Source organism: Nilaparvata lugens, chromosome 7 (assembly GCF_014356525.2).
Source record: "Nilaparvata lugens isolate BPH chromosome 7, ASM1435652v1, whole genome shotgun sequence".
In the NCBI taxonomy this organism is placed as follows: domain Eukaryota; kingdom Metazoa; phylum Arthropoda; class Insecta; order Hemiptera; family Delphacidae; genus Nilaparvata; species Nilaparvata lugens.
The window spans coordinates 34,441,718-34,468,783 of record NC_052510.1 but is presented as its reverse complement, the minus strand read 5'-3'; the positions used below and the strand labels follow the sequence as shown (position 1 = coordinate 34,468,783).

Below are 27,066 nucleotides of genomic sequence, written 5' to 3'. Positions count from 1 at the left end.
TAAATGTTGGCTAGTGCACAAGTTTCCAACAATACTAGCCGAGCTACTATATGAAAAATTATATTTGATTTTGCAAACCAAACGAAAAATATCATATAAGTTAGCATCATTTCAATCTGAATTATTCCTTTTCTAAGAGTCTTATATCAATTTATATAAAAGTTAACATCATAATTAATGAAGTATTCATTTTCTAAAAGCATTATATTAATTTATTATGGGTGTTTTCATAAATGTTGCATTGTATATTAATGACACTCTGTCAAGTAAATTTGTTTTAATTCAATCTTAAATTTTGAGAATGAAATCAGAACGTCAAGATAAAATCTAAATTAAATAACAGAATAAACTCCTGTTTTAGCTTTTGATGAATTGTAGGAAGAGTTAGAAATTAATGCTGTAATACATTTATTTACAGCAGTTCATGTGTGTCCCCAAACAAACTTTATATACCACCCCTTTGGTTCCGCAACTTTATGTAACACCGCTTCAAGACACCTGTTCAGACGACAGGTCTAGGGACGTAAGAGGACGTCGCCGTCAAGCCAAATTCAACCGGTAAAAGTTCACCGCCAAAAACAAGGTACTGTAACCCCGACGATAAAGCAACGTACAGACCAACGAAAGTGCAGTGTAGTGAAACAAAGGTTCATTCGAGGATGTCAATCAAAAGTGGGGATTCAAAATTATTATGAAATGGGTTATATGGGTTACTATCGACGAAATTTGGGTTCAACAGGTTTTTTCTTTCTTGAGTAATTTCATGTTGAAATTAATTGGTTATTTTATGACTGATCTTGTTTGGTTTTGTGACGAATTGTTATCTAAACGGGGATAGTAATGTGCCCCCGAATCAGATGAAGAAGGTCAACAAAGTAACATGATATTGTTGTTTCTGTTGTTCGATTTTAGTTGCCAATGTTTATTGAAGTTGTTTGTATTTTTTTTTAATTATTTCAAAGTGTAGTGTTAGTTTATAGTAGAAACCTAGTAAATCAGGCATGGCAAGATTAATTGAAGTTTTCTTGACTCTAGCCCGTTCACCTGCATGAATTAGGTATAGACTCAATTGTTTTCTAGATGTGTCGGCCTATTTCTAAATTCTAAATTTTATTTAAAATTATCTTTTTTATCATATTTTAAAAAGGTCAGGCACACTGCCCTGAGATTTCTCTCTGTGTGACCTGTGGGAAGCCTTGTCCCAGTTGCACCTGTGAGAAAGACCAGAAGAGGATGACAGACAAAGCCGCTGTGGTGAGAACCAGAAACCAGCTTCAACTGGAACTGGAGTCGCAGTTAGACAACAGGCTGTATACCACAGTTGAGGTAGCTGGCCACCAATATAGAGCTTTACTCGATACAGGAGCTGAATCCTACTACTTAAGCTTAGCAGCGTTCACAAGCTTAGAGGCAGCTGGATGTGCAAGGAGAACACTGACAGAGAGGGGTGCGATCTTGGCAAATGGAACAGCAGTGGGGCTGTAGTATGGGAAAGTGGAAATCAACCTGAAAGTCGGCCAAGAGGTGCTACCCACAGTGATGACAATCATGGAGGGATTATCACCCGAATTTTTATTCGGTATGCAGTTCCTGCGGGAGCACAGGGTGAAAATCGACACCCGCACCCGCACTGTAGAGTGGGAGCCTCAACCCAGGGAGAAGAGTGCTCCAACCACCCAGAAAACTGTGAAGGCCCAAGGGAGAGAGATGAGGTCCGGTGCAGCCGTGATAGACATGCAAGGAAAGTGTCCACAACCCCAGGAGACATGCATCTTCATGCTGGTACATGTCCAAGATGTCTGGCTCAATGCACTGGTCGATACTGGGGCTGAGTTGTCCTATGTCTCTGGAGAGGCAGCATGATGACTGAAGATGTCTGGCAATTGCCAGATTAAACCAATTAGTCATCAACCTGTTTTGGTGACTGGAGAGAAGCTTCCCATGGTGGAGGAGCTGAAGCTGACTGCCAAAGTGTGCAGTAGACGAGTCTACTGGAGAGTGGCAGTGATCAATGAGTTAGAATCCGAAATGATTTTGGGATTAAGTAATTTGAGAGCAATTCAAGCAAGACTCGATCTAAGGCAGAGGAGGATGGTATTGCCTCCAGCTTTAGTGGGACAGGTGGCAACAGTCACTTCAGAAAAGGAGGAGTTTGAAAAATTCCTGGAGGCGGAGCTGAAAAAATTCAGAGATGTGCCAGGTGCGACCCACCTCCTGGTTCATAAAATCAGGCTGAAGGAAGGAGCTGAGCCGTTCCGACAATGTCCGTATCCTCGCAATCCACTTATGCAAGCGGTGATAAATGAGGAGGTGGACAGTATGCTCAATCAGCGGGTTATTGAGCTGAGCAATAGCCCTTGGAGCTCACCAATTGTCTTGGTGAAGAAGGCTAATGGAAAGATGCGATTTTGCATCGATTTCCATCAGATTAATGCACTCATAGAGCAAGATGCATAGCCTTTGCCGAATATGACAGGCATTTTTAATCAATTGAGGAATGCTAAATACATTTCTTCAATCGACTTGAAGAGCGGGTACTGGCAAGTACCGTTGTAGGAGCAGAGTAAGCAGCTTACAGCGTTTACAGTTCCTGGAAGGGGCCTATTCCAATTCTGGATGATGCCATTTGGACTACACTCGGCTGGTGCTACGTTTCAACGTCTTCTAGACCAGGTAATTGGGCCGGAGTTGGAGCCCTGTGCCTTTGCTTACCTGGACGACGTCATTGTCCTGGGGGAAACGATGGAGGCTCATATGCTAAATTTAGCTAGAGTGTTCAGCAGGCTGCGAGAGGCTGGCTTAGTAATTAACCAGGAGAACTGCCAGTTCCTGAAGCGGGAGCTATGCTACTTGGGTCACTTAGTGATGGAGCAGGGACTCAGGACCAATCCTGAAACAGTGAGAGCTGTAAACAAATTTCCAACTCTGCAGCGGCTAAGGATGCTCTGGAGTTTTCTAGGGTTGGCATCCTGGTATAGAAGGTTTGTTCCAAATTTCTCAGACCTTGCAACCCCATTGCACTGGTTGTTGAAGGTAGGAGTGGAGTGGCACTGGGGACCAGAAGAGGAGAGGGCCTTCCAGGAGATAAAGGAGGCCCTCACTAGATCACCAGTGCTCACGTATACTCACTTTGAACTTCCGTTCACACTCCAGACAGATGCCTCAGAATGTGGATTAGGGTCTGTACTTACCCACGAGGTTGATGGAGAGGAGAAGGCCTATGCAAGCAGAGGGCTCAAGGGGACCGAATTGAGGTATTCCACCACCGAAAAGGAATGCCTGGCTGTGATTTTTGCATTGATCACAGATCACCAGGCTCTAAAGTGTCACTGAAACCGACAGGAAGGCTCGCGAGATGGGCCTTAGAAATGCAGCAGTACAACTTGGTCATCAAATACCGATGAGGGAAGCTGAATGTGGTCCCTGATGCGCTCTCACGAGCATTGCCAGGAGGTGATGTACTGGCCAACACACAAGAAGGCCAAGAGGAGGTTACAGGAGAGGTGGCCACCATCGTCACCGAAGACAATAGATGGATAAGGAGGATGAAGTCCAATCTACTCCATAATCCAGAGAAGTATCCTGATTATATGGTGAGGGGTGAGGGGTGAGGCCTTATATCGACACATATGGGCCTGACAGCAGCCTCCTGATGCACCGGAGAGTGATGGCTGGAAGCTGTGTATTGCAAGTGGTGCACGGGCTGAAATACTTCAGCAAAGCCATGATGCACCAACAGCTGGCCATCAAGGGGTGTTCCAGACCTATCACCGGATAACCTGTCACTACTACTGGCCAGGCTTGTATGCAGATGTCGCGAAGTATGTGAGGTGCTGCAAGACCTGCATGAAGCGTAAAGTGGAGCAGCGGCCTCCATATGGACAGATGAATAGCCAGAGGAAGGTGGTGCAACCCTGGGAGACCGTTAGCACCGACATTGTGGGCCCATTACCTCACTCGAAGAGAGGGAATAGATACCTGGTGGTATTTCAGGACCAGTTCACGAAGTGGACAAAGGCTCGGCCGCTAGCTCAGGCAGACAGCAATGCCGTTGCACAAGCTTTGAGGGAGCTGGTGGTCACCAAGTTCGAGGTGCCAAAGCTGTTGATCTGTGATAATGGAACACAGTACACCAGTAGACTTTTTAAGTCATACTGTAAAGATAATGGCATCACATTATTCTATACTCCACCATACACCGAGCTGTAACCCTACAGAGAGGGTTATTGATTCTTGAAGACTATGATACAGCTCTACGTGGGCGAGCACCATGCTGATTGGGATCGTTACGTGGAGGAGTTTTGTTTTGCCATGAATACAGCAGTACATGTCGGTACTAAGTATACTCCTGCTTTCCTCAACTTCGGAAGGGAATTGAGAGCACCAGGATGCTAGCTGCGAGGAGGAAAGTGATCCCAGACAGGAGGATGGAGGCACGAGATGAGCAGCCCAGCTGAGAAGGCTGCAAGTACTGAAATGTGCACAGAAACTCGTTTTAGATAATCTAAATGAGGCCTATAATAATACCAGGAGGTATTATAATCTTAGGTGAAGACCACTGGTACTAAGGATGGGCCAGTTGGTGTATAAGAGGGATTATCATCTATCATCCGGAGTGAACCAGTTTGCGGCTAAGTTAGCTCCATAATTTTCTGGGCCCTATGAGGTAGAGAAAATGTTGAGCACTTCAGTAGTGCTGTTAAAGGGAGCTGCCGGTAAGAGGCTGACTGTTCACATGAAAGACATCAAGATCTTGCCGCCCCTTCCCGAGGACAGAGAGGTCGAGGATGGAGGAGATGGCAGCGGTGTAGGAGTCGGCCGCGACGGCCGAGATGGCAACGATGGAGGAGCTGGTGCAGAGGAGGATGGTGACAATAGGAGGAATCATGTAAGCCGGGTGACGCTACCTACTTGGCTGATGGAGTACCGAGGAAGGGGAATCCAGCATCAGCAATAAGGTGAGAGGCCAGAAGGGGAAAATTACATCAAGTTTGAAGAGAGTTCATTTTGAGATATAGTTCACATTTAGTTATGGGGTTCAAGATAGTTAATAGCATTGGCACTAGTTGAAACTGGTCATAATATTGGAGGTTGGAAATAATTATTTCTTTTCTGAGAGAAATACATTGATATTAGGCCTATTTAAAGGTAGCAAAATTAATAACAAATTTCCGAGTAATTTGTCCTGGTTATTCAGAGTCAAAATTAAGCTGAGTGGCAACTCAACCATTTTGGTTTATTTATTCAGATAATTAGTCTCTGGGCTTCATCTGCTAAGTCGGAAAAATCTTGTTATTCTTTTCTTCCATCTCCAATAAAATCGCCCCTTTTCCATCTTTGAACTTCTAATCCAATTGCCATTACCAAGCAGGAGTTGAAAAGATGGAATTTGTACTATTTTATTTTTCAAGTCGTCAGTTGCAGCCCGTGAACTGTATGATGATTTATGTCATTGGAGAAAATTATTTGTCAGTCTAATCTGAATAATAATATTTATCTATGAGGTTATGGTTTAAATATTTATTACAATCATAGAATGAAGCTGGTGATAATTGCTTTAATCCGTGGTAGTTAGTAAATTACGATGCAGAAAATAACAGGTGTTATTATTCTGTGGGATATAGGTCAATTATGTTGCAATGGATTATTCATAGTAATTGAATTAGTTGCGTTTGATTGGGAGACATGATGCACTACACTCGTATTTTATTGGTTTCAAATATGATTCGATCTCTCCAATATTATATTGAATTTGAAAAAGACCTGAGGGCCAGTAATAAGTTGAAATAAAATCTTCATTATTTCAATTCATTTTATTCCATCTCGGTTTAGAAGATTACTTGGGCTGTATTAGTATCGCAGTAGTCAAAGTTCTATTGTGCTATTGTTCTAATTGTGATTTAGTCACATTTTGTAGACAGATCCAAGTTTCTCACGGCCTGTGCTTGTGTGGACATTTTCAGTGACTATATTTTATTTCCAATGAATCAATTCTATTGAGGAAATTAATAAGAGAAATTTTTGTACTCATTTCATATTAGAATGAGCAGTGGGAAATGGCATTTATCCTATTCTGTAGTTCTGCCAGTTTAATCTGAATTTCAGTACTACATGACTGTTGAGTGGTCATCGCTTGCGATAAGATAAAATAATCAACTTGTTTTGTCTACAATACAGATTATTCTCGTGGGATCTTGCAATTTCATTTTATTCAAGTCGATAATTCCAGATTATTCCTGTTTTTCTCCGGTTTATTGTTGCTTCTCTGACTCGACTCTGTCAGTCTGTTGTTAGCCTCCGTCCAGACAACATCAGGTTTCCCTGATCTTGTTGAACAGCATCTCTGTCTTTGTGATTCAAGATTATTTCTGTTTAGTCTCCTGTCTCGGTACCGATATCACTTCTGCTTCTCATTCAAACTCTGATTTATTTTGCTACTGTATTTTTCTCTAATCGACTTGTGTTGGTTCTTCTTCAAAATCGTCTCCAATCATAGTCAGCGTCCTCTTTCCCCCAGTGCCATTCATTTCTCTTGCCACCTTATTCTGAGGAAGATGCCATCTTTTCGTACCTCATTTACTGATGAGATACTCTGCGAGATGGAGCGACTTTCCCTGAGTGACAAGGGGAGGTTAATGCCGTTTCAGGCTCTATGCACCTGGCATGTGGGGTGCTCCCTGGAGGGACTGCAGGAGGTGCTGAAGAATATGAGAAGGGATGCCCTCCTGGGTTTTCCTTTGATATGGCAAGGAGGCATCGCCCTCACTGTAGTGAACAGGAAAGAGGTGGTCACTACCATCCTCAACCCGGGGCACCGGACCACACCCGAAGATTATGATGCGGTCCATGCCATTATGGTGAAGTTTTGCCAGGTGAAGAGGCTTCAACGCATCCAGGGGTGGGACGTTCAGTGCTTCCAGCATGTTCGAGAGGGGCTGACCTGGTGGCAAGCCAAGCGGATAATCGGACAACAACTTCTTTGGCTGCTTCAACAACGGACCCCTCCAGAAGATGCCTAGGTGGAGGCCACCTCGTGCAAGTTGTTCGAGGTCTTCCCTACTTTGCGGATGGGCTGCAACCGAGATGTGGTGGTCACAGTAAACCTCCCCTCTTCCGAGACCCCTGTCGACCCTGTCAGAGCCGAGGTACACCTTCCCTCAACTTCCGCTGCCGCAGTCTCCATGATGGAGGTACCTGAAGTTCCAATGGAAGATGAGGATGCCCTCCTAGAAGGGGGAGGAGGCGACTTCTCAATCTCTCCAGCATATGGGACTCCCAAGGAAGTTGTGGAACCCCCACCCTCAACACTGCCGGCAACTCCAACTCCCCCCACCCCATGCTGGGTTCAGGAGAGGGGCCTCACGGAGGCCTGGGGAGCAGCTTCCGCCGAACCACACAGCCTCCCTGAGATCTCGAGTAGGATCTCGGCTACCTATTGTCAACCTCTGACATCTCCTTGCCCGACTGTCACGACTCCTACCAAAGCGCCGGAGGTGATGGAACTTTCCTCCTCCGAGGAGGAAGAGGGAACGCCACTCCCAACGCCTATCTGCCTGACTGCCGCTGACCGCAGACAGGGCCTCGCCCTCGTGACTATTGGGGACCAGCCTTCAGTGGAAAAGGTGACCCATCAATCTTTCCAAGCTGGGAAGCACCCTCGCTCAGGTCGCCTGAGGATCAGGGTGCGACTTCCTGATGGACGTCAGGCTTGGGTGAAGCCGTGAGTGCCCCATGGCGAAGTAAGGCAGTGCGAGAGCATGGCCATGCAGGGCCAAAGCCCGGCTTCCCTTTTGCAGTGTGGAAGCACGGCGTCTCCTTGCAGTGTGGAAGCACAGCGACTCTTACAGTGCGGAAGCACAGCATCTCTTTGCAGCATAGAAGTATAGCATCTCCTTGCAGTGCAGAAGTACGGTGACTCTATCCTGCAGTGTGGAAGCAAAGTGTCCTTTAGCAGTGTGGAAGCACGGCAACTCTTGCAGTGCGGAAGCACGGCAACTCTTGCAGTGCGGAAGCACGGCAACTCTTGCAGTGCGGAAGCACGGCGTCCCTTTTGCAGTGCGGAAGCACGGTGTCTCCTTGCAGTGCAGAAGCACGGCGACTCTATCCTGCAGTGCGGAAGCACGGCGTCCTTTAACAGTGCGGAAGCACGGCGACTCTTGCAGTGTGGAAGCACGGCGTCCCTTTTGCAGTGTGGAAGCACGGCGTCTCCTTGCAGTGCAGAAGCATGTCGACTCTATCCTGCAGTGTGGAAGCACAGTGTCCTTTAGCAGTGCAGAAGCACGGCGACTCTTGCAGTGCAGAAGCACAGCGTCCCCCTTGCTGTGTGGAAGCACGGCGTTTCCTTGCAGTATGGAAGCACGGCATCCTTTAGCAGTGTGGAAGCATGGTGACTCTTGCAGTGCGGAAGCACAGCATCCCCCTTGCAGTGCAGAAGCATGGCATCTCCTTGCAGTACAGAAGCATGACATCTCTGTATCCTGCAGTGCGGAAGCACGGCCTCCTTTAACAGTGTGGAAGCATGGCGCCTCTTGCAGTGCGGAAGCACGGCGTGCTCATGCAGTGTGAAAGCTCTAAAGTACCTCTTAAAGAAAGCTAGACCGAGAACATGGCCAGATGGCTTGCTGTTTTTTCCTTTGACTGTGCCGACGCACCGTCACCGGTTGTCGAGGAACCAACCTGGCGCCCAGATGTTTACATGGTCTTCTGTGACCGGTGGAGAGGCGGCAGTATGTACTCAGTGTTTTGGGACATCTGTCAGCCACATATCCTTTCCATCCTCACCCCCCCTTTCTTTCCCCCCCCTGCCCTTAGTAGGAACAGTGTGTCACGATGTATATCGTAACTAGTGAGGGGAATTGAGTTTAGGGCTTGTGCTAAGATGCTTGGTTATCTCTTGATCAAATTACAGAGACCAACGAGCAGCCGAGCCACTGGGCTACTGCTCAGCAGTGCTGTGCATCCTTACTCCCTTCCCTCTAGGCCACTGAGGGAGGCTCGTGAAGGGCTAGTAGGCTGGCAGTCTAGTGCTGGTGTCCAGTGCGAGTGGTCGACAGAAAGAGTGAAGGAAGCAGCACGCAGCTAGCAACATAGTACATCTTGTATCCTGAGTGTACTCTGACTCCTTCGACTACTAGGAGTTGTGTCTGAGGTTAACGGGGGTTAATCGAAGACACTGGAAGCTCTGAGATTCAGCACTCACTTGGGCAAGTGTTGTTCAACCATTTCGACGACTTTTGGCAGCAACCTGCCTGTTTCAAGCAGTAGTGACATGTCAGGTTTTGGGTAAAACCTGACTGTAAGTAAGTAAGTTTTATTCAAGTAAGTTACAATACATTCTGGTTCATACACAAATCTACAATAAATTACAGTACAACAGCCAATTATGCAACAAATTTCACATATTATGAAAACTTATTAATTACAATGAAGATTGAATGCAACATTAGAATATTGATAATATAGTATTGTAATATAACTACATAAATCAGCAGTGTTTCAACAATGAATAAATGATAATTTCAATGAATAAATATACACCCCACTATATATTATATGTGTTGGGGTATGAGTAATTAGTTGCTTATTGCATGTAATAATTACTATTTACAAACTTCTTTCACTGATATGGGATTGAAGTTTTTTATAATAGAATAAGTAAAAATGTATAATACAAACAAACAAAATTAAGGAGTTAGTAAATAAATATTAATGTTCTATTAAGGATAAAAATAAGAAAGGTTATTTTTAGAGAAATGAAAAACAGTAAAGAGTGGAATGAAGAATAAATAGTTTCAATATTTACAGTCTAACTAAATTTTCACAATTTTCCACTCCAATATCAACCAACCAGGAAAATAAACTTTTCTTGAACCTCTGTCTATTGAATTCTTCCCTAATGTAACTTTGTATTGAATTATAAATTTTTGGTCCCAAATATATGTAGTTTCTTTGCCCAAATGTAGTGTTCATCCTTGGTACTATTGAATACGTGTTTCTCTGCCTTGTTTGATGGTTATGATCTGCCAGTCTTATGTGTTCGTTGTTTCTCCTCATTCGTGTGATGATAGCCTGGATGTAGAGTTGTCTTACACTCAGTACTTTACTGTCCTTGAAAAGAATGTTTGTGGGGAATTGATTCTCCTTGAAGCCTATTATTTTTAGTATTCGTTTTTGAAGTTTATAGAGAGGTTCAACATGTGTAAAATTCGTAGCTCCCCAGATAATTATGATGTATCTTAAAATTGATTGCACTAAAGAAAAATAAACAGTTTTTAATGTCTCATAGTTGAGGATTTTACGGAGTTGATAGAATTTGTAGAGAAGCTTCCTGATCCGGGTAATTGATAGATTAATGTGCTTGTCCCATTTGAATTTGTTGTCCACTATTGTTCCTAAATATTTTATTTCATTGACTTGTTGAATTGAAGGGCAATCACACGGGTTGTTGGTGCTTCCACAGTGATGCAGGATTATTGAAGAATCCGGTGGTCTTGTCCATTCTGTCAGAGAAAAGGCTAAAAATTTCATTTTTGTTGCATTTACTGTAAGCAAATTTTCTCTTAACCATTTATCGACTTTGATCAATTCTTCCTGTGCCAGATTAAAAACTTCCTCCCAGGTGTTTCCTTCAAATAGTATACACGTATCATCAGCAAAAGCTATTACTCTTCCTCTTATCTTAATTGAACATAGCTCATTTGCGTATGCCAAATACAGAATTGGCCCAAGAACTGTTCCTTGGGGAATCCCAAACTTCATCGTTTCCTCTGAACTGAGATGTTCTTCAACTTTGACTTTTTGACGCCGGTCACAGAGGTATGATCTAAACCATGCTAGAGGAGCTCCTCTAATTCCCATGGCTTCTAATTTCTTCAGCAGCAAACTGTGATTAACAGTGTCAAAAGCTTTTGCTAGGTCCAGGAACACTGCTGCACATTTTTTGTTATTTTCTAGCTTATCTGTGACAAAATTTGACAATTCTAATACCACATCTTCTGTACTCCTCCCCTCACGAAAACCAAATTGATTCCTAGATAGTAAGTTGTTTTTTTCCATGTAATTCACAAGACGTTTCTTTACCAGTTTTTCCAAAATCTTAGAAATATTGATTATAAGTGAAATATGCCTGTAATTGGTGGCAATTGTTTTGTCGCCTCCTTTATGTAATGGTCTAACACATGTCTCTTTCATAGCTTTTGGAAAAATTCCTTTTGACAGACTTAAATTAAATATGTGAATTAATGGTTTTACAATTACATTTTTTATCGACTTCAATGTTCTATTACTGATTCCATCAAGTCCTGGAGCACTGTCATTTTGCAAACTACTAATAGCTTCAAGAAGCTCATCTTCAGTTACTGGGTGAAAGTAGATGGAGTGTAGAGTTCTTGTAACAGGTTTATATTGGGATATGATTTGGTCTAGTGGTTTTCTTAAGGAATCTATTATTATCTTCTGAGTAGATTTTTGCCCACACTTTCTTCTACTAGAATTCCCAGTGTCGCTCTGGGCCATCTAAACTCAGTTGGCAACTGGGGTGGGCTGCGGCAGGGGACGGGAGTCTTGGTGGGGCATCCATCAACCACCCTCGTTCGCGTCGGGGGTTGAAACAGGGTCTTGAGTACTTTAGAGAAATGTTTCCCTCTTTTAGGTAAGAGGGGCCGTGCTTTCGCACTGCCAAACAGGGTTAGGCGTGGAATGAAAGGAGTAGGAACGCTGCGGTGTCTGCAGTGAAAAAGATGTCTGTGTCGGGACTAATTCCTAGTCTTCGGGCACCGGGTGTCTTCCCAGGGTCCGGATCGGTCTCAAAGCTCTCACAAAGGCTTTCCCTAGCCTTTCTGGAGGTCCTCTTTCGATTCCGGCTGGAATCAGTAAGCTGCGGGAGCCTGCGCACCAGACTTCTCTAAGTCCTAGTCATCGGGCACTGGGTGTCCCCCTGGGGCCCGGATTGGTCTCGGAGCTCTCGCAAAGGCTTTCCCTAGCCTTTCTGGAGGTCCTCTTTCGATTCCGGCTGGTATCAGCAAGCTGCGGAAGCCCGCGCACCGGACTTCTCTAAGTCCTAGTCGTCGGGCACCAGGTGTCCTCCTGGGGTCCAGATCGGTCTCAGAGTTCTCGCAAAGGCTTTCCCTAGCCTTTCTTGAGGTCCTCTTTCGATTCCGGCTGGTATCGGCAAGCTGCGGAAGCCCGCGCACCGGACTTCTCTAAGTCCTAGTCGTCGGGCACCAGGTGTCCTCCTGGGGTCCGGATCGGTCTCAGAGTTCTCGCAAAGGCTTTCCCTAGCCTTTCTTGAGGTCCTCTTTCGATTCCGGATGGTATCGACAGGTTGCGGGAGCCCGCGCACTGGACTTCTCTCTTTGAACGCTAAGTCTAAGTCCTCGGGCACCGGGTGTCTTCCTGGGGTCCGGATCGGTCTCGGAGTTCTCGCAAAGGCTTTCCCTAGCCTTTCTTGAGGTCCTCTTTCGCTTTGAGGTTCCGCCGATGGTGTACCAATATGTAGTCAGGTTTTGACCAAAACCTGACGTGTCGCTGTTGGTTGTAACAGGTAGCCTGACGTCCAAACCCGTTTTAAACGTCGGTCAACACTCGTCCAAGTGGGTGTTGAACTGCGGAGCTTCCAGTGTCTGAGGTTAACCGCCTTTAACCTCAGACACTACTCCCGGTTGTCGAAGGATTCAGAGTACACTCAAACACGAGTTGTACTGTACTGCTAGCTGCTCGCTGCTTCCTTCTCACCTCTGTTGACCGCTCGCACTCGATTTCCCGAACTGGACTGCTTCCTACTAGCCTTTCTCGAGCCTCCCTCAGTGGCCGAGAGGGAGGGGAGTAAGGATGCGCAGCACCGCTGAGCGGTAGGCCAGCGGCTGGCTTGCTGTGATTCCACCAGAGATAACCGAGCGTCAAATAAATGAGCCCTAAACTCAATTCCTTTCATTAGTTACAATATACATTGTGACAATCTCCACCATTTCTTCACCTACATTTGTGAAAAAGTTATTCATGTGGTTGAGCACAGTTTCTGGATTTTCCTTTAGATTGAAAATCCTATCATCTATTTTAATAGCATTCAATTTCATTTTTGTTTTTGATTTATAGTCAGTAGCATCTTTGATTACTTTCCACATTTTTTTATTATCCTTTCCAGCTTCATACAATTTCTCTCTATAGTATTGGTCCTTTGTTTCATGAATTAAAGCTGTGAGTGTATTCCTATACACAGTTAATGTTGTTTGGGTCTTCCTTTCTTCTTTTGTTGAGTAGATTTCTGGTTCTTATTGCTGCTACTATACCTCTGGTGATCCATGGTTTGATGGGTTTGTACTTCTTCTGCCACCGATGCTGCTTGATATTATTTTGTATATGTTGTCTCAGAGTTGATAAGAAGGTGACATAAGATGTATCTGGATTATTATCTTCTAAAACATGAATCCACTCCTCTTTCAGTAGTTCATTCTTCAAGCTATTAATGTCTATTTTCTCGTTTATTTTATGTGTTCCAGTTTCATTTGCACTATTTCTCGAAATATGTTGCACTCCTAGAATTGTGGTGGAGTGGTCAGTTATTGTTCATTCATAAATGATTGGAAAAAGATTATCTCTGGAGTTGGTAGCAATGTGATCTATGCAAGAAGCAGTTTCTGTTGTAGTTCTGGTTGCTTGCTTAATGCAGAGTCTGAGCCCATGCTCGCTTAGAAGATCGCAGTAGTCATTCAATTGATGATGTGGACGAATTTGAATGGTGTTAATATTCATGTCTCCGGCACATATGACTTGTTGCCCTCTTAATTCATTCAGGATCGATTCTAAGTCACTCAGGAAATCTGTAATATCATTGAAGGACGGTGATCTGTATATTGCAAGGATGTTCCACTTTTTGTCTGCTGCATCCAACCGAATATGTAGGACATTTTCCTGGTTAATATGTAGCTCAACACATTGTACATTTATACTATCTTTAACATAAACAACTACACCATCATTTTGTAATGGGTTGTTTATGGTGGAAAATACATCATATCCTCGAATGGACTGGAGTACAAATTCAGTCCTAATCCAGCATTCGGTTAGAATAATAACATCAAAAGAAAAATTAATGTCGCACAATTGAATCATCAGCTCATCAAAATTTCTTCTGATACTCCTTATATTGAGACAGAAGATGCTCAAATCACAAGAACTCAATGCTGCAAAAAAGTTGTTGTCTGTTGTTGATCACTTCATCGCTTATTTCTTCAAAATAATCAAGATCCTTGAAGCTGAGCAAATTTGATAAGTTGTTGTTACTCATTATTTAAACTCTCATTAATCCCTTCCATGTTTCTTTCATTCCAGCTTAAGAGAAACTCTTCACTAACATCCTTTAGTTTTTGAATTAGGGTCAGCACTAAATCTTCTTGCCCTGTTGTGATATATCTGAAGGTTTGTGTGTGTCTGCTCATTGCTACTATTACATGTTGTGTGCTGTTATATATTCCAAGTTGTTTTTTTATTGTTCCTTATCAGAACTACATTCTTGTGAGTTAAGCCCTGTGCTTCATGAATTGTATGGACTTTAATTGAAGGGTGAAGTTTTGATTGCAGCTCTTCTAGCACTGTTTTCTTCTCGAGCTGAGTGAATGTAAGAATCAGAGTGTTAGGTTCAAGTGGTCCAAGTTCTCCATTTGTTATTGGAGGTCTGACAGATAACAGGACCTCATTTTTCGTACCAATGTCCTGGTAGTAGCTGGAAAGGATGTAGCAGACGTCTATTGGACACCTTCTAGTTACTGTTTGATGGATTCTCTTCTCACAGAGAGATGAAATGTGTGACCATTCAGCTGTTAATTTACTTCTCTCTATGTAAGGTATTTGGTTTGAATCTCCTAGCAGAATAATCTCAGAAGCACCAGCGAGAGATGAGACAAATCCCACGAAACCTGCATGCATTAATACTGCTTCATCTATGAAAAAACGTTTGTACTGCTTTTTTGATCCGTTTATTATAAAAGATGAAACTGTTCTATAATCCTGTTTAATTATTCTTTCATATTTATTGTTGTGAATTCTATTCAACTCTTGCCTAATTTCATTCATTCCACCTCTTGTCTGACACAAAATGAGATCTTTACCTGGTGTATGTTGCTGAAGGTTAAAGTGAGTTTTACCAAACCCTGGAACTCCATCCATCCAAGTTATTTTTGGCATCTTACAATTTGTGATGTCAACTTTTAGAATATTCTTCAGTAGCTCAGCATTCAGCATGATTTGGGTGTCTCTGCTGACTAGAATATACTTTTCCTTAGTTAAGAATGACTTTGTTGTTTCATTGTAGGGTACATATTTTCCTTCATTTTCAAAACAGAAGCCCATTCGATATGTAGTGGATGTCGGCCACAGGAAAGTCTCAAGTTGATTGTCGTAGATGTTCATCTCGTTTCGCCTTATCTCTTGAATACATGCTGCTGAAGAAGAGATATTACTATTCAGTGATGATAGTACTCCCCTATATAAATCCGCATTCAGAACATCATACTGTTGAATAAAGTTCCTGAGTTCTATCATACTGTTCAAATAAGCATAAAGAATAGAATCATACGGTAGGTATCCTTTTGGACAATCTTCAGAGCCATCGTTTTCATGTGGTATATCCAAGAACTTTAGATTGTTTATTCCTCTGTAATAGAATACATAATTCAGGTTTTTAGTTTTAATTACTAAACTTAAAATGTCCAAGCATGTAAACTCGGAGTCAATATCAAAAGAATCTATTCCAATCGTAATGTTGTATTTATTTATCGATGCATATTCGTCTATTACCAGTAAGAGGTCACGGATACCTAATTGAGCCTCATTGTTATCATTTTGCACTAATATCAATGTCAATGAATTTTTAACAAGATGAAAACGAATTGAGCTATTATTTACGTTCTGTAAATAAACAGTAGGTAAGCTATTGTATTCATCTTGACTCAGCGTTTTCTTCTTGATTGAATGTGCAATGCCTTCTGAAATATGTAAACTATTTTTATTCCAGCGAGCTAATGATAAATTAAAATCTGTATATTGACCAAAGCTGAAAATCGAAGACGTCCTACTTTTCGCTGACTGTTTTATTAATTCTGTTTTTTTGATAGATGATAGGAAATCTTGAATATTTTGAGCTGGAAATTCTATTTTTAATCTTTTTAAGCACTTCCATAATTTGTTCGATCAATTGATTGTTGCAATGCTTTCACATAGCTGGGACACTTTAGATAGTTTACTTTGTGGTCTGAGGGTTTATCAGCTCTTTTGCAGTTAAAACATACTGGAGGTTTATCAATTGAAGGGCAGGTTTTGATGTTGTGTCCTGTGATGGAGCAATGACCACAGATATCTTCTTCCTTTTTACAATGTTTTGTGATGTGCCCATAGACTTGACATTTATAGCACCTTTGCACTGCATGGTAATCATTAACTCTACATGATGTCATATCTATAAATATTTTTTTCTTATTAATTATTGCTTTCCTAATTTCGGGTTCACATTCTACTACCCAATGCACGGAATCCTTGTTTTTCGGCCCTATTTTGAATGATGGCTTGCAACCTTCTTCAAATTTTTGTTTTTCTATTCCTGAATTGACAAAATTTTTGTTATATATTTCTTCAGTTACCTCTTTGTTAGTGAGATCAGATGGAACATCATAAACAATTATCCTGGGTTTTTTATTTTGGGGCACAGTTATCTTGATTTGATCATTATTTACAGCTTTATTCTTCAATAATTTCTTTTTGTCCTCTAGAGAATCCAGAACAATGAGTAAACCTCCTCCTCTAATGGGTATTGTCTTTTTTATTTTAATGTTATCCTTTCTAGCATACCCTGTACCCTGGTACATCATCGCGGGAACCGGGAATAGCAGAAAGACCTCGAGAAAGGCCAGGGAAGCCTTTCCTTCGACTCCGTGGCACGATCCTGACCCCAGGAAGACACCCGGTGCCCGAAATTTGGGACCCGGTGACCAGAGGTGAAGCCCGGTGCGTGGGCTCCTATAGCTTGCTGTTTCGTCTTCAAATAGCGGGAGGACCTCGAGAAAGGCAAGGGAATGCCATCCTTCAACTCTACGGCACGATCCTGACCCCAGGAAGACACCCAGTGCCCGAGATTTGGGACCCGGTGACCAGAGATGAAGTCCAGTGCGTGGGCTCCTATAGCTTGCTGATTTGCCTTCGAATAGCAGTAGGACCACAAGAAAGGCCCGGGAAGGCCTTTCCTTCGACTCCGCGGCACGATCCTGACCCCAGGAAGACACCTGGTGCCCGAGATTTGGGACCCAGTGACCAGAGGTGAAGTCCGGTGTGTGGGCTCCTAAGCTTGCTGATTCACCTTCGAATAGCAGGAGAACCTCAAGAAAGGCCAGGGAAGGCCTTTCCTTCGACTCCGCGGCACGTTCCTGACCCCAGGAAGACACCCAGTGCCCGTGATTTGGGACCCGGTGACCAGAGGTGAAGCCCGGTGCGCGGGCTCCTATAGCTTGCTGATTCGCCTTTGAATAGCAGGAGGACCTCGAGAAAGGCCAGGGAAGGCCTTTCCTTTGACTCCGCGGCACGTTCCTGACCCCAGGAAGACACCCGGTGCCTGTGATTTGGGACCTGGTGACCAGAGGTGAAACCCGGTGTGCGGGCTCCTATAGCTTGCTGATTTGCCTTCCAATAGCAGGAGGGCTTCAAGAAAGGCCAGGGAAGGCCTTTCCTTCGACTCCATGGCACGATCCTGACCCCAGGAAGACACCCGGTGCCTGAGATTTGGGACCCGGTGACCAGAGGTGAAGCCCAGTGCGCGGGCTCCTATAGCTTGCTGTTTCGTCTTCAAATAGCAGGAGGACCTCGAGAAAGGCCAGAGAAAGCCTTTCCTTCGACTCCGCAACACGATCCTGACCCCAGGAAAGCACCCGGTGCCCGAGATTAGGGACCCGGTGACCGACTTCAGCGATCAGTTTCAAGGCTCTCAAACCCTGCTATTTCTGACCCCAATAGTAGGAAGACATCTAGTGGCAATCGGGAATGTTACTCCCGTAACAGGGACCCCCTCATGGCGGAAACCAGATCGTTCCTATTCCTCTCACTCCACGCCCAACCCTGTTAGGCAGTGCGAAAGCACAGCCCCTCTTACCTAAAAGAGGGAAACATTTCTCCAAGGTGCTCAAGACCCTGTTTCAACCCCCGACTCGAACGAGGGTGGTTGGCAGATGCCCCACCAAGTCTCCCGTCCCCTGCTGCGGCCCACCCTAGTCGCCGACTGAGTCTAGCCAGCCCAGAGCAACACTGGGAATTCTGGTAGAAGAAGGTGTGGGCAAAAATCTACTCAGACAATGGTGGCCCAGATGGGACCCCCAGAAGCCATCATATTTGCTGTGAAAGAAAATTCAGAAAATTATGAATAATGCACTGCTCAACAGGGACTCCTTCTTGACAAAGGCAAATCAGCTGAGGCTATTAGATCTTCCTCCTTCCGGCCACTCTGTCTACTGAATGTGGTTGGCAAGTTCTCAGAACAGCTGCTGGTAAATAGACTGAAGGCAGAACTTAAAGATCACAATGTATTATGTGGACCTTTCCCCAACTGATGCCATACAGCACGTGATGAGGATTGTTGATACAGCTGCAGCTGGAACTCGCTCAACAGGAAGAATACCAGCAGTTATCACCCTTGTTATCAAGAACGCCTTTGATAGTGCTTCCTGGCAGTTGATCCTCCAGTGGCTTCAAGAAGCAGGCATCAGCACTTACCTACAGGAGATGGTACAAAATTACTTCCAACACCGGACACTACTTGCAACATCTTCAACAGGCAGCCTTGTAATCAACATCTCCAGTGGGGTGATGTGATACCTCAAGGATCCGTATTGGGACCAACTCTCTGGAACATCTTATATGATGGAGTCCTATGTCTTCCCCTTGAAGATGGAGCTAACATAATTGGCTATGCAGATAACATTGCCATAGTGGTTACTGCCAGCAATGAAATCCAGCTGATGAATATAGCCAACAACTCAATCCAGCTATGCAACAATGGGCTTGAGCTGGCAGCCCATGAGACTGAAGCTATTGTCATGTCTGGTCAGAGAAGACTACAACACATTTCCTTCCAGATTGACAATACTCAAATCATACCCAAAGACAGGCTGAAATATCTTGGGGTCTGGTTGGACAAACGTCACTGCTTTGCCACACATGTAGCTGATGTTGCTGTCAAAGCAGGGAAAACTGCCTCAGCTCTCCAGAAAATTATGGCTAACACTTATGGGCCAAAACAGGGCAAGCGAAAGACATTGGCACTGGTAGTGTCATCCACCATCCTGTATGCTGCACCAATACGGCAAAGGGTCTTAGCCAACAAAAGAGCCATGAAGAAGCTAGAGCAGACCCAGAGGAGAATGGCACTTCGAGTCTGTTGTGCATACAGAACAGCTGGAAGCAAGGCTGTCCATGTTGTGTCTGGCATCCCTCCCATTGACCTTCTGGTCATTGAACGCTACCAGATACACAATGGAGGAGATAAGGCAACATGTCGGCATGCACTACTGGATACCTGGAGTGAAAGGTGGGCTACAGAAAACAGCTGGACAGCGAGACTAATCAGAAATTTGAGCAATTGGTTTGGCAGGCTGCATGGTGACGTCAGCTATTGGCTAACCCAATTTCTGACAGGGCACGGAATCTTTGCATCATACCTGAAACGCATTGGGAGGAAACTCACTGACATCTGCTGGTACTGCAAGGACACTGATGATGCTCAGCATACTCTTCCACTGCGGTAGATGGGAGACCCAGGGGGAAACATGTTGGCTTATCATTGGCCGGCATACCCCAGACACCATTGTTGAGGCCATGCTGGAGTCACAACCTGCATGACTGGCAGTTGAGACAATGGTGTCAAGTATCCTGACACAAAAGGCAGCAGACAAACTACAATAGCAACAACAACAACAGGAATTTAGATACTAAGAGCAAGACTGCTTAACAGGCTCCAAACAGGTGTTCTTGTTTGTTTTTATAATTGTTTCATATATTGTTCACCGCTTAATGGTGTTAAAGATTGAGAGCAAAACAGCTTAACAGGCTCAGAATAGATGTGAAAACAAATGTGTTACAACCATTGTATTTTAACCCGAGTGTTCTTGAACCAAATGTGTTTCTATTTACCTTACAGTAATACCAGAAGTGATTTTTTCATCATGCAGATCCATTTCCAGAAGGGGAGTCGAGAATGCAGAAGCCTATGGTCCAGCCTCCCTTACTGTTGATGGAGGGTTTTTGGTTTTAGTTAGTCGGGGGTACAGCTTCACTGTGCTCACCATTCTCCTGAGAATGTGCTACCCCCACATTTCCACACAGTTCGGATCCTGTGTGGAATCTGTCAGCAGATTTTCTTTCCCTCACACATAAATGAAAAAAAAGGCCTTGGAAAGGTATTATAATTAAAAATTTGTATTTTGGCTGTAGAACATGATTTTCTGTTTTTGGGTGTATTCCCCCTCACCACTTTACTAGATTCAAAAACTCCCAAGGAATCCTGTTCAGAATTAATTGTTCTTTTACAGCAGATTTCAGATTCGAATTCAGCACCCCAAAATACATATAGAACCGTTGAGAAAAATTCTTTTGGGACTGTTTCCTGAAAAATTACTGTTTTTTGACTGGAGTAATGGTTTCTATATTTTCAAGGGAATCCATCCATGTATACCTATGAGTATAATCAAGCAGGAAACGCTTGTTTAAAGGTAGCGGAAGTTTTCAGAGTAATTTATAGCATTATTAACTAGGAATTTCGTTTGTACAATAAATATGATTATGATAAAAGTTAATTTACCGTTGATTTTCAAGATTTGTTATACGTTTAGGTATGCATTATTTATTTGGCATTCTTCTTCAGAGAACTAAAGCTGAATACCGATTCAATAAATTTAATACCTCTACTTGATTGATTAATGGACGATATTGACCGTACTAAAATTAAATAAGATTTAGGGTCAACTCACACTTACGCGACTCAGGTCGAGAAGAGATTCGACTCTAGTCGAGAGCATTGTTTTTCAAATGGTGACAGTCGCAGAGACTATAGTGAGGTCCACGTTATGACAGTATTTGATCAACTTTGGTTTTGCTATTCTTTCTATCATTCGACAAAGCTTGTGGTACTATCCTTTTCTAGGTCCACAACGATGACAATAATTATGTTTTTGTCAGTGTAAAAATATAATTAATTAATGCAGAGAATCGGCATCGCTATTCTTCTATCTTTATCCACTGCCATTATAAGATGGACTACACTATAGAGTCGACTGGTCTGAGTGTCACCATTTGGAGACACATGCTCTCGATTAGAATCAAGTCTCTTCTCGACCTGAGTCGCGTAAGTATGAGTTGAGACTTAATTGCACAAAAGAAAATATAAATTGATTTTGGTGTTGGCTATAGCCTAATTATTATAATATGTTAGAAATTGTAATGCCAAAGGCTGAGGCACCTTTGGTACGGTATGGCCTAGTCATTTTAAATAAAATAGTAATTTTAAAAAGCTTAATTATAACAAACCTGAATAACTATTTGGAATTCCTACGTTGCAAAGTTTCATGAAACTTATAAGCTGCTTTCTTCGTCTAAACATTCTCTCAGCCTTGACATCTGTAATGATTTCGTAATCACTCAAACTATAGAAAATCAGAGTAAATACAGTAATACAATCAACGATGCTTCAATAACTTGATCATTACGAAGCTCAAGTTTATTTTGCTAAAGGAAAATCTAATATATATGAATCAAGATGTAATTTCACGAGCTTGATTCGATTTGAAAACAAAATATTAGTACGGTACAGCTTTAGTTTCGAAGACAAAATTATATAGCCTAATGTAAATAATTTAAATAAAAGAAAACAAGGAGTTTGACAGACAAGTGAGACAAGCATGTCGTCTGCATTCAAACTTGCAGTGTTGCCACTACAATCAAAACTTCATCTGTTTTGTAGAGCGCGCTTAGTTTACCCCCTTCGAATGCTACTCACTATGATGGTGACGGAGAACTTCGACACGTTGTCCAGTTGACCACATTATCTAACGCGTCGAAAGCGAGAGTGCTTGATATAATATTATGTAGAGTACATACAGAGATGCAGGTGAGTATTTGTTCAACGAGATCGGTATCATAATGTCAGTTGAATATTATAAAGACAAACCACTCTCTGTCTCAGACAGCACCGTATCGCGCATGCGTTAGTAACAGTTTTTTCCCGTTCCATTCAGTCAGATCTTTGAATGTAACGTTCTTTGTGATGATGGTTACCGAGGACCGTAACTGGAGCCGTCATTCCATTTTGATAATGATATTATTATCCAATGATGATCGATCAATAAATTCGATATAAAAATCAATATATTATCGTCATTCCATTCAATAAAAGTAAGAGTACTTTTCAATAATATAATTAATAAAATATAACCGTTGTTATTTAACTAATGTTGAAAAACACTATAACTAAGTCAGCATATTGTCATTTCAAAGCAAAAAACCTAAACCCTAACCTCCCCTTTCATATTTAAAACATTGATAAACATAAATCTTTGTAGAAACCCGTAATCCCTTCCAGCATATTGCAATTTCAAAGCAAAATCCTAACCCCCCAACCTATCTTTTCACCTTTGAAATATCAAAAATCATAATTCTACCTGTACCCTAGCCCTTTCTAGCATATTGCAATTTAAAAGCAAAAACCTTACTTAACCTTATGAAACATTATCAAATATAACTTGAAATAACCTAACCCCTAACTCTTTCACATTCAATACTTTGAATTTCAAAGCAAAATCCCAACTCCCTAACCTATCTTTTCACCTTTGAAACAACAAGAAACATAACTCTACCTGGACCCTAGCCCCTTCTAGCATATTGCAATTTCAAAGCACAAAACCCAACCTATCCTTATGAAACATTATTAAATATAATCTAAATAAAACCTAACCCTTAACCCTATTTTGTCAATTAGTTGGATTTCTACATTGTTGATAAACGATGTGGCAACCTTGCAATGCGTGAAAGAGATATAGTGGGGTCCACGCTATAAGGACAGTATTTGATCAACTTTGGTGTTGCTATCCTTGTCTATCATTCGACAGAGCAGGTAGTACTATCCTTTTCTTTCTCCGCAACGATGCCAAATCTGTTTTTGACAATGTAGAAAGATAATTAATCAAGGTAGAGAATCGGCAACGCTGTTCTCCCATCTTAATCCACTGTCATATAACGTGGATCTCACTATAGCGCCATCTGCTTTGTTGAATAATACACAAGGATTGCAACAACAGCTTCTCTTTGTCTCAGAAACAGAGTAACAGCCAGCAACAGTCACAACATAGCTATTCAAAAGTATTCTTTGAGTATCTATAGTGAGGTTCACGTTATAATGGTAGTGTACGATTTGCAATGGTGTTGCTATCCTTGTCTATCGTTCAACAAATGTGAAAGAGTTGGGGTTCAGTTTTTATTTAGGTTATATTTAATAATGTTTTATAGGATAGGTTAGGTTTTTGCTTTAAAATTGCAATATGCTAGAAGGGGCTAGGGTGTAGGTAGAGTTATGTTTTTTGATGTTTCAAAGGTAAAAGGATAGGGATTTTGCTTTGAACCACATGTTTGTGAACATGTTCATGAAATGAACCACATGCTTATGTTTTGTTCTAAAGATGACGAATAAATCTAAAGTATCAAATGTGAAAGGGTTAGAGGTTAGGTTTTATTTAGGTTATATTTAATAATGTGTTATCAGGTTAGGTTTTTGCTTTGAAATTGCAATATGCTAGAAGGGGCTAGGGTGCAGTTAGAGTTATGTTTTTTGATGTTTCAAATGTGAAAGGATAGGTTAGAGGGTTAGGATTTTGCTTTGAAATCTGAATTATTAAATGTGAAGGAGTTAGGGGTTAGTGGTTTAGTTTTTTGGATTATATTTAATAATGTTCCATAAGGTTAGGTTAGGTTTTTGCTTTAAAATTTCAATATGCTAGAAAGGGCTAGGGTCCAGGTAGAATTATGCTTTTTGATATTTCAAAGGTAGAAAGATAGTTTAGGATTTTGCTTTGAAATTGCAATATGCTGGAAGTGATTAGAGGTTTTTCAAATAGTTATGTTTATTGATGTTTTAAATGTAAAAGGAGAGGTTGAGGGTTCGGTTTTTGTTTTGAAATGACAATATGCTGACTTAGTTATAGTGTTTTTTAACATCAGTTAAATAACAACTGTTATATTTTATTAATTATATTATTCAAAAGTACTCTTTCTTTTATCTAATAAAATGATAATATATTGATTATTATATTGAATTTAATGATAAATCATCATTGGATAATAATCTTCATCAAATAGAATGACAATTGGCTCCAGTTACAGTGCTCGGTAACCATCATCACAAAGAACGTTACATTCAAAGAACTGACTGAATGGAACGGGAAAAACCCGTTGCTAACACATGCGCGATACGGTGCTTTCTGAGACAGAGAGTGGTTTGTGTCACAGCACTCATTACCGGAGCTTAACTTGTCTAAATACAGCATATAAATCCATATATGCATTAGATTGCTATATTTAGACAAGGTAAGCTTAGTGCGTATATATGCGGATGTATAGTGTAGCATAGCTGAATAGAGCATAATATGATATTAGAGCAGCTGAAAAATGAACACCAAATGAAACTGAAAGTATCACTTCTGAAGTTGGTTCCTAATCTATCCTTCGGGGTTTCGGGTACAGAACCCACCTACACCCCACCAAAAAAAATCGTGAGTTTAGGTAATAAATAGCTTAGGTCTAAGATGATTCGTTTAAAAGCTCTTCACATAGCTTTTTCCTTTTATTGAATTATTAAATGTGAAGGGGTTGGGGGTTAGTGGTTTAGTTTTTTGGATTATATTTAATAATGTTCCATAAGGTTAGGTTAGGTTTTTGCTTTAAAATTTCAATATGCTAGAAAGGGCTAGGGTACAGGTAGAATTATGCTTTTTGATATTTCAAAGGTGGAAAGATAGTTTAGGATTTTGCTTTGAAATTGCAATATGCTGGAAGTGATTAGAGGTTTTTCAAATAGTTATGTTTATTGATGTTTTAAATGTAAAAGGGGAGGTTGAGGGTTCGGTTTTTGTTTTGAAATGACAATATGCTGACTTAGTTATAGTGTTTTTTAACATCAGTTAAATAACAACTGTTATATTTTATTAATTATATTTTTCAAAAGTACTCTTTCTTTTATTGAATAAAATGATAATATATTGATTATCATAGTGAATTTAACGATAAATAATCATTGGATAATAATATTTTCATCAAATAGAATGACGATTGGCCATCATCACAAAGAACGTTACATTCAAAGATCTGACTAAATGGAACGGGAAAAACCCGTTGCTAACGCATGCGCGATACGGTGCTGTCTGAGACAGAGAGTGGTTTGTATGGCAACACCATTGCAAATCACACACTGCCATTATAACGTGGACCTCACTATGGATACTCAAAGAATACTTTCGAATAACTATGTGATAACTGTGTCCGTTGCTGGCCGTTACTCTGTATCTGAGACAAAGAGAAGCTGCTGTTTTAAGGGTTGGCGATTCTCTGTGACCCCGCTCCAGTAATGAGTGCTGTGACTAACGAAGTTTGTTGGCGCAAGCTCAAACGAAGTAATAACTTTACCGAACCGCGAACTGGAGTAACGGTTACCGTAACTGTAGCCACTGCGAGTTAAAAACATGAACGATCATAAAATTTACACTAACTATCGAGATGGCATGTCAAAGAGAAAGAGAAATCAATTTGTGGCTACAGTTACGGTAACCGTAACTCCATTCGCGTTCCGGTAAACATTTGAAACTCCATTCGCGTTCCGGTAAACATTCCTGCAGTGGCAGACTGGCAATAGAGGCTCTTCTTGCATCTCTCTGTCATGGCTGCCCTCAGTTCGCCGTGTAACACATTGAGAGCGCTGTAAGCACACCAACAGCCACTCTATAGTTTACAGTCATTGATATATATAGTTAGATGACTAAGCTATACCTTCAAGCGTTTGGAAGCATGATGCCTCCTTCATTTCTCGTCGCCATTGAATATCGGGCAAGAAGTCAGGCGCCCAGACATACTTATATGGGAAAACATGGAATTTCATTGCGTTATATCTTTCGACATACTTGATGGATTTCAATATAATTTTTTTTCAACTTTTCGTCATTTCCATTACCATATGATACAATGATTTGTTCATTGAACATTATTTTTAACTCGACCAAACATCTAATTTAGTGAACCTACCTCACTACAGATTTTGATCCATTCTATTAGCAAATGAATCTTATTTTTACAATATTTCCCTATTACCATGTATTTAGGATATGGAAAATAAAACATTAATTTATTATAGATCGCTAATATTACCGTATATTTTATTAGAATAATAAATTAACTGTTATCACAATATTTTGTGAAACTGTTTCCATTCGTTTTGCAACTTAAGTATAGGTACCTAACTATACTATACTCCTATATTTAATATAAGATAATAAATAACTACATATTATAAGAACGGGAAAAATAAAACAAAAATTATAGATCGCTAATATTACCGTATATTTTATTAGATGACAAATAATAATAAATTAACCATTATCACAATATTTCGTGAAACTGTTTCTCATTCGTTTTGTAACTCAAGTATAGGTACCTACCTAACTATACTCCATACTGTACTCCTATATCTAATATAAGATAATAAATAACTACATATTATAAGAACGGTACCTAACACTATACTCTATACTCCTATATTTAATACAAGATAATAAATAACTACATATTATAAGAACGGGAAAAATAAAACAATAGCAATAATGAAGAATTTATAGACAATAAATTTTAGCAAATAATATTTTTTATAATACAAATTTAGCAGACAATATTTTCATAGTTCACAAAATATTACAATATAAGACAAATTAATGGAATGGAATATGGATACCTATATTGGATCTATGGAAATAAAATATTTATTATAATATTACCGAAACTTAT

The 27,066-nt window shown here is 41.4% G+C and overlaps 1 protein-coding gene across 2 annotated transcripts in view; it reads right to left on the bottom strand.

The window, feature by feature from the left end:
• The window catches only part of LOC111058796 (putative sulfiredoxin), a 101,109-nt gene extending 79,162 nt beyond the window's left edge, over positions 1 to 21,947 (bottom strand). For both annotated transcript variants that reach the window (XM_039432607.1, XM_039432605.1), the window contains exon 1: positions 21,556 to 21,947. Coding sequence is in view for 1 of the 2 variants with exons in the window: in XM_039432605.1 (XP_039288539.1) it covers positions 21,556 to 21,628 (73 nt within the window). In the remaining variant the exon portion in view is untranslated. The remainder of the gene's footprint in view (positions 1 to 21,555) is intronic.
• Positions 21,948 to 27,066: the final 5,119 nt, after the last annotated feature.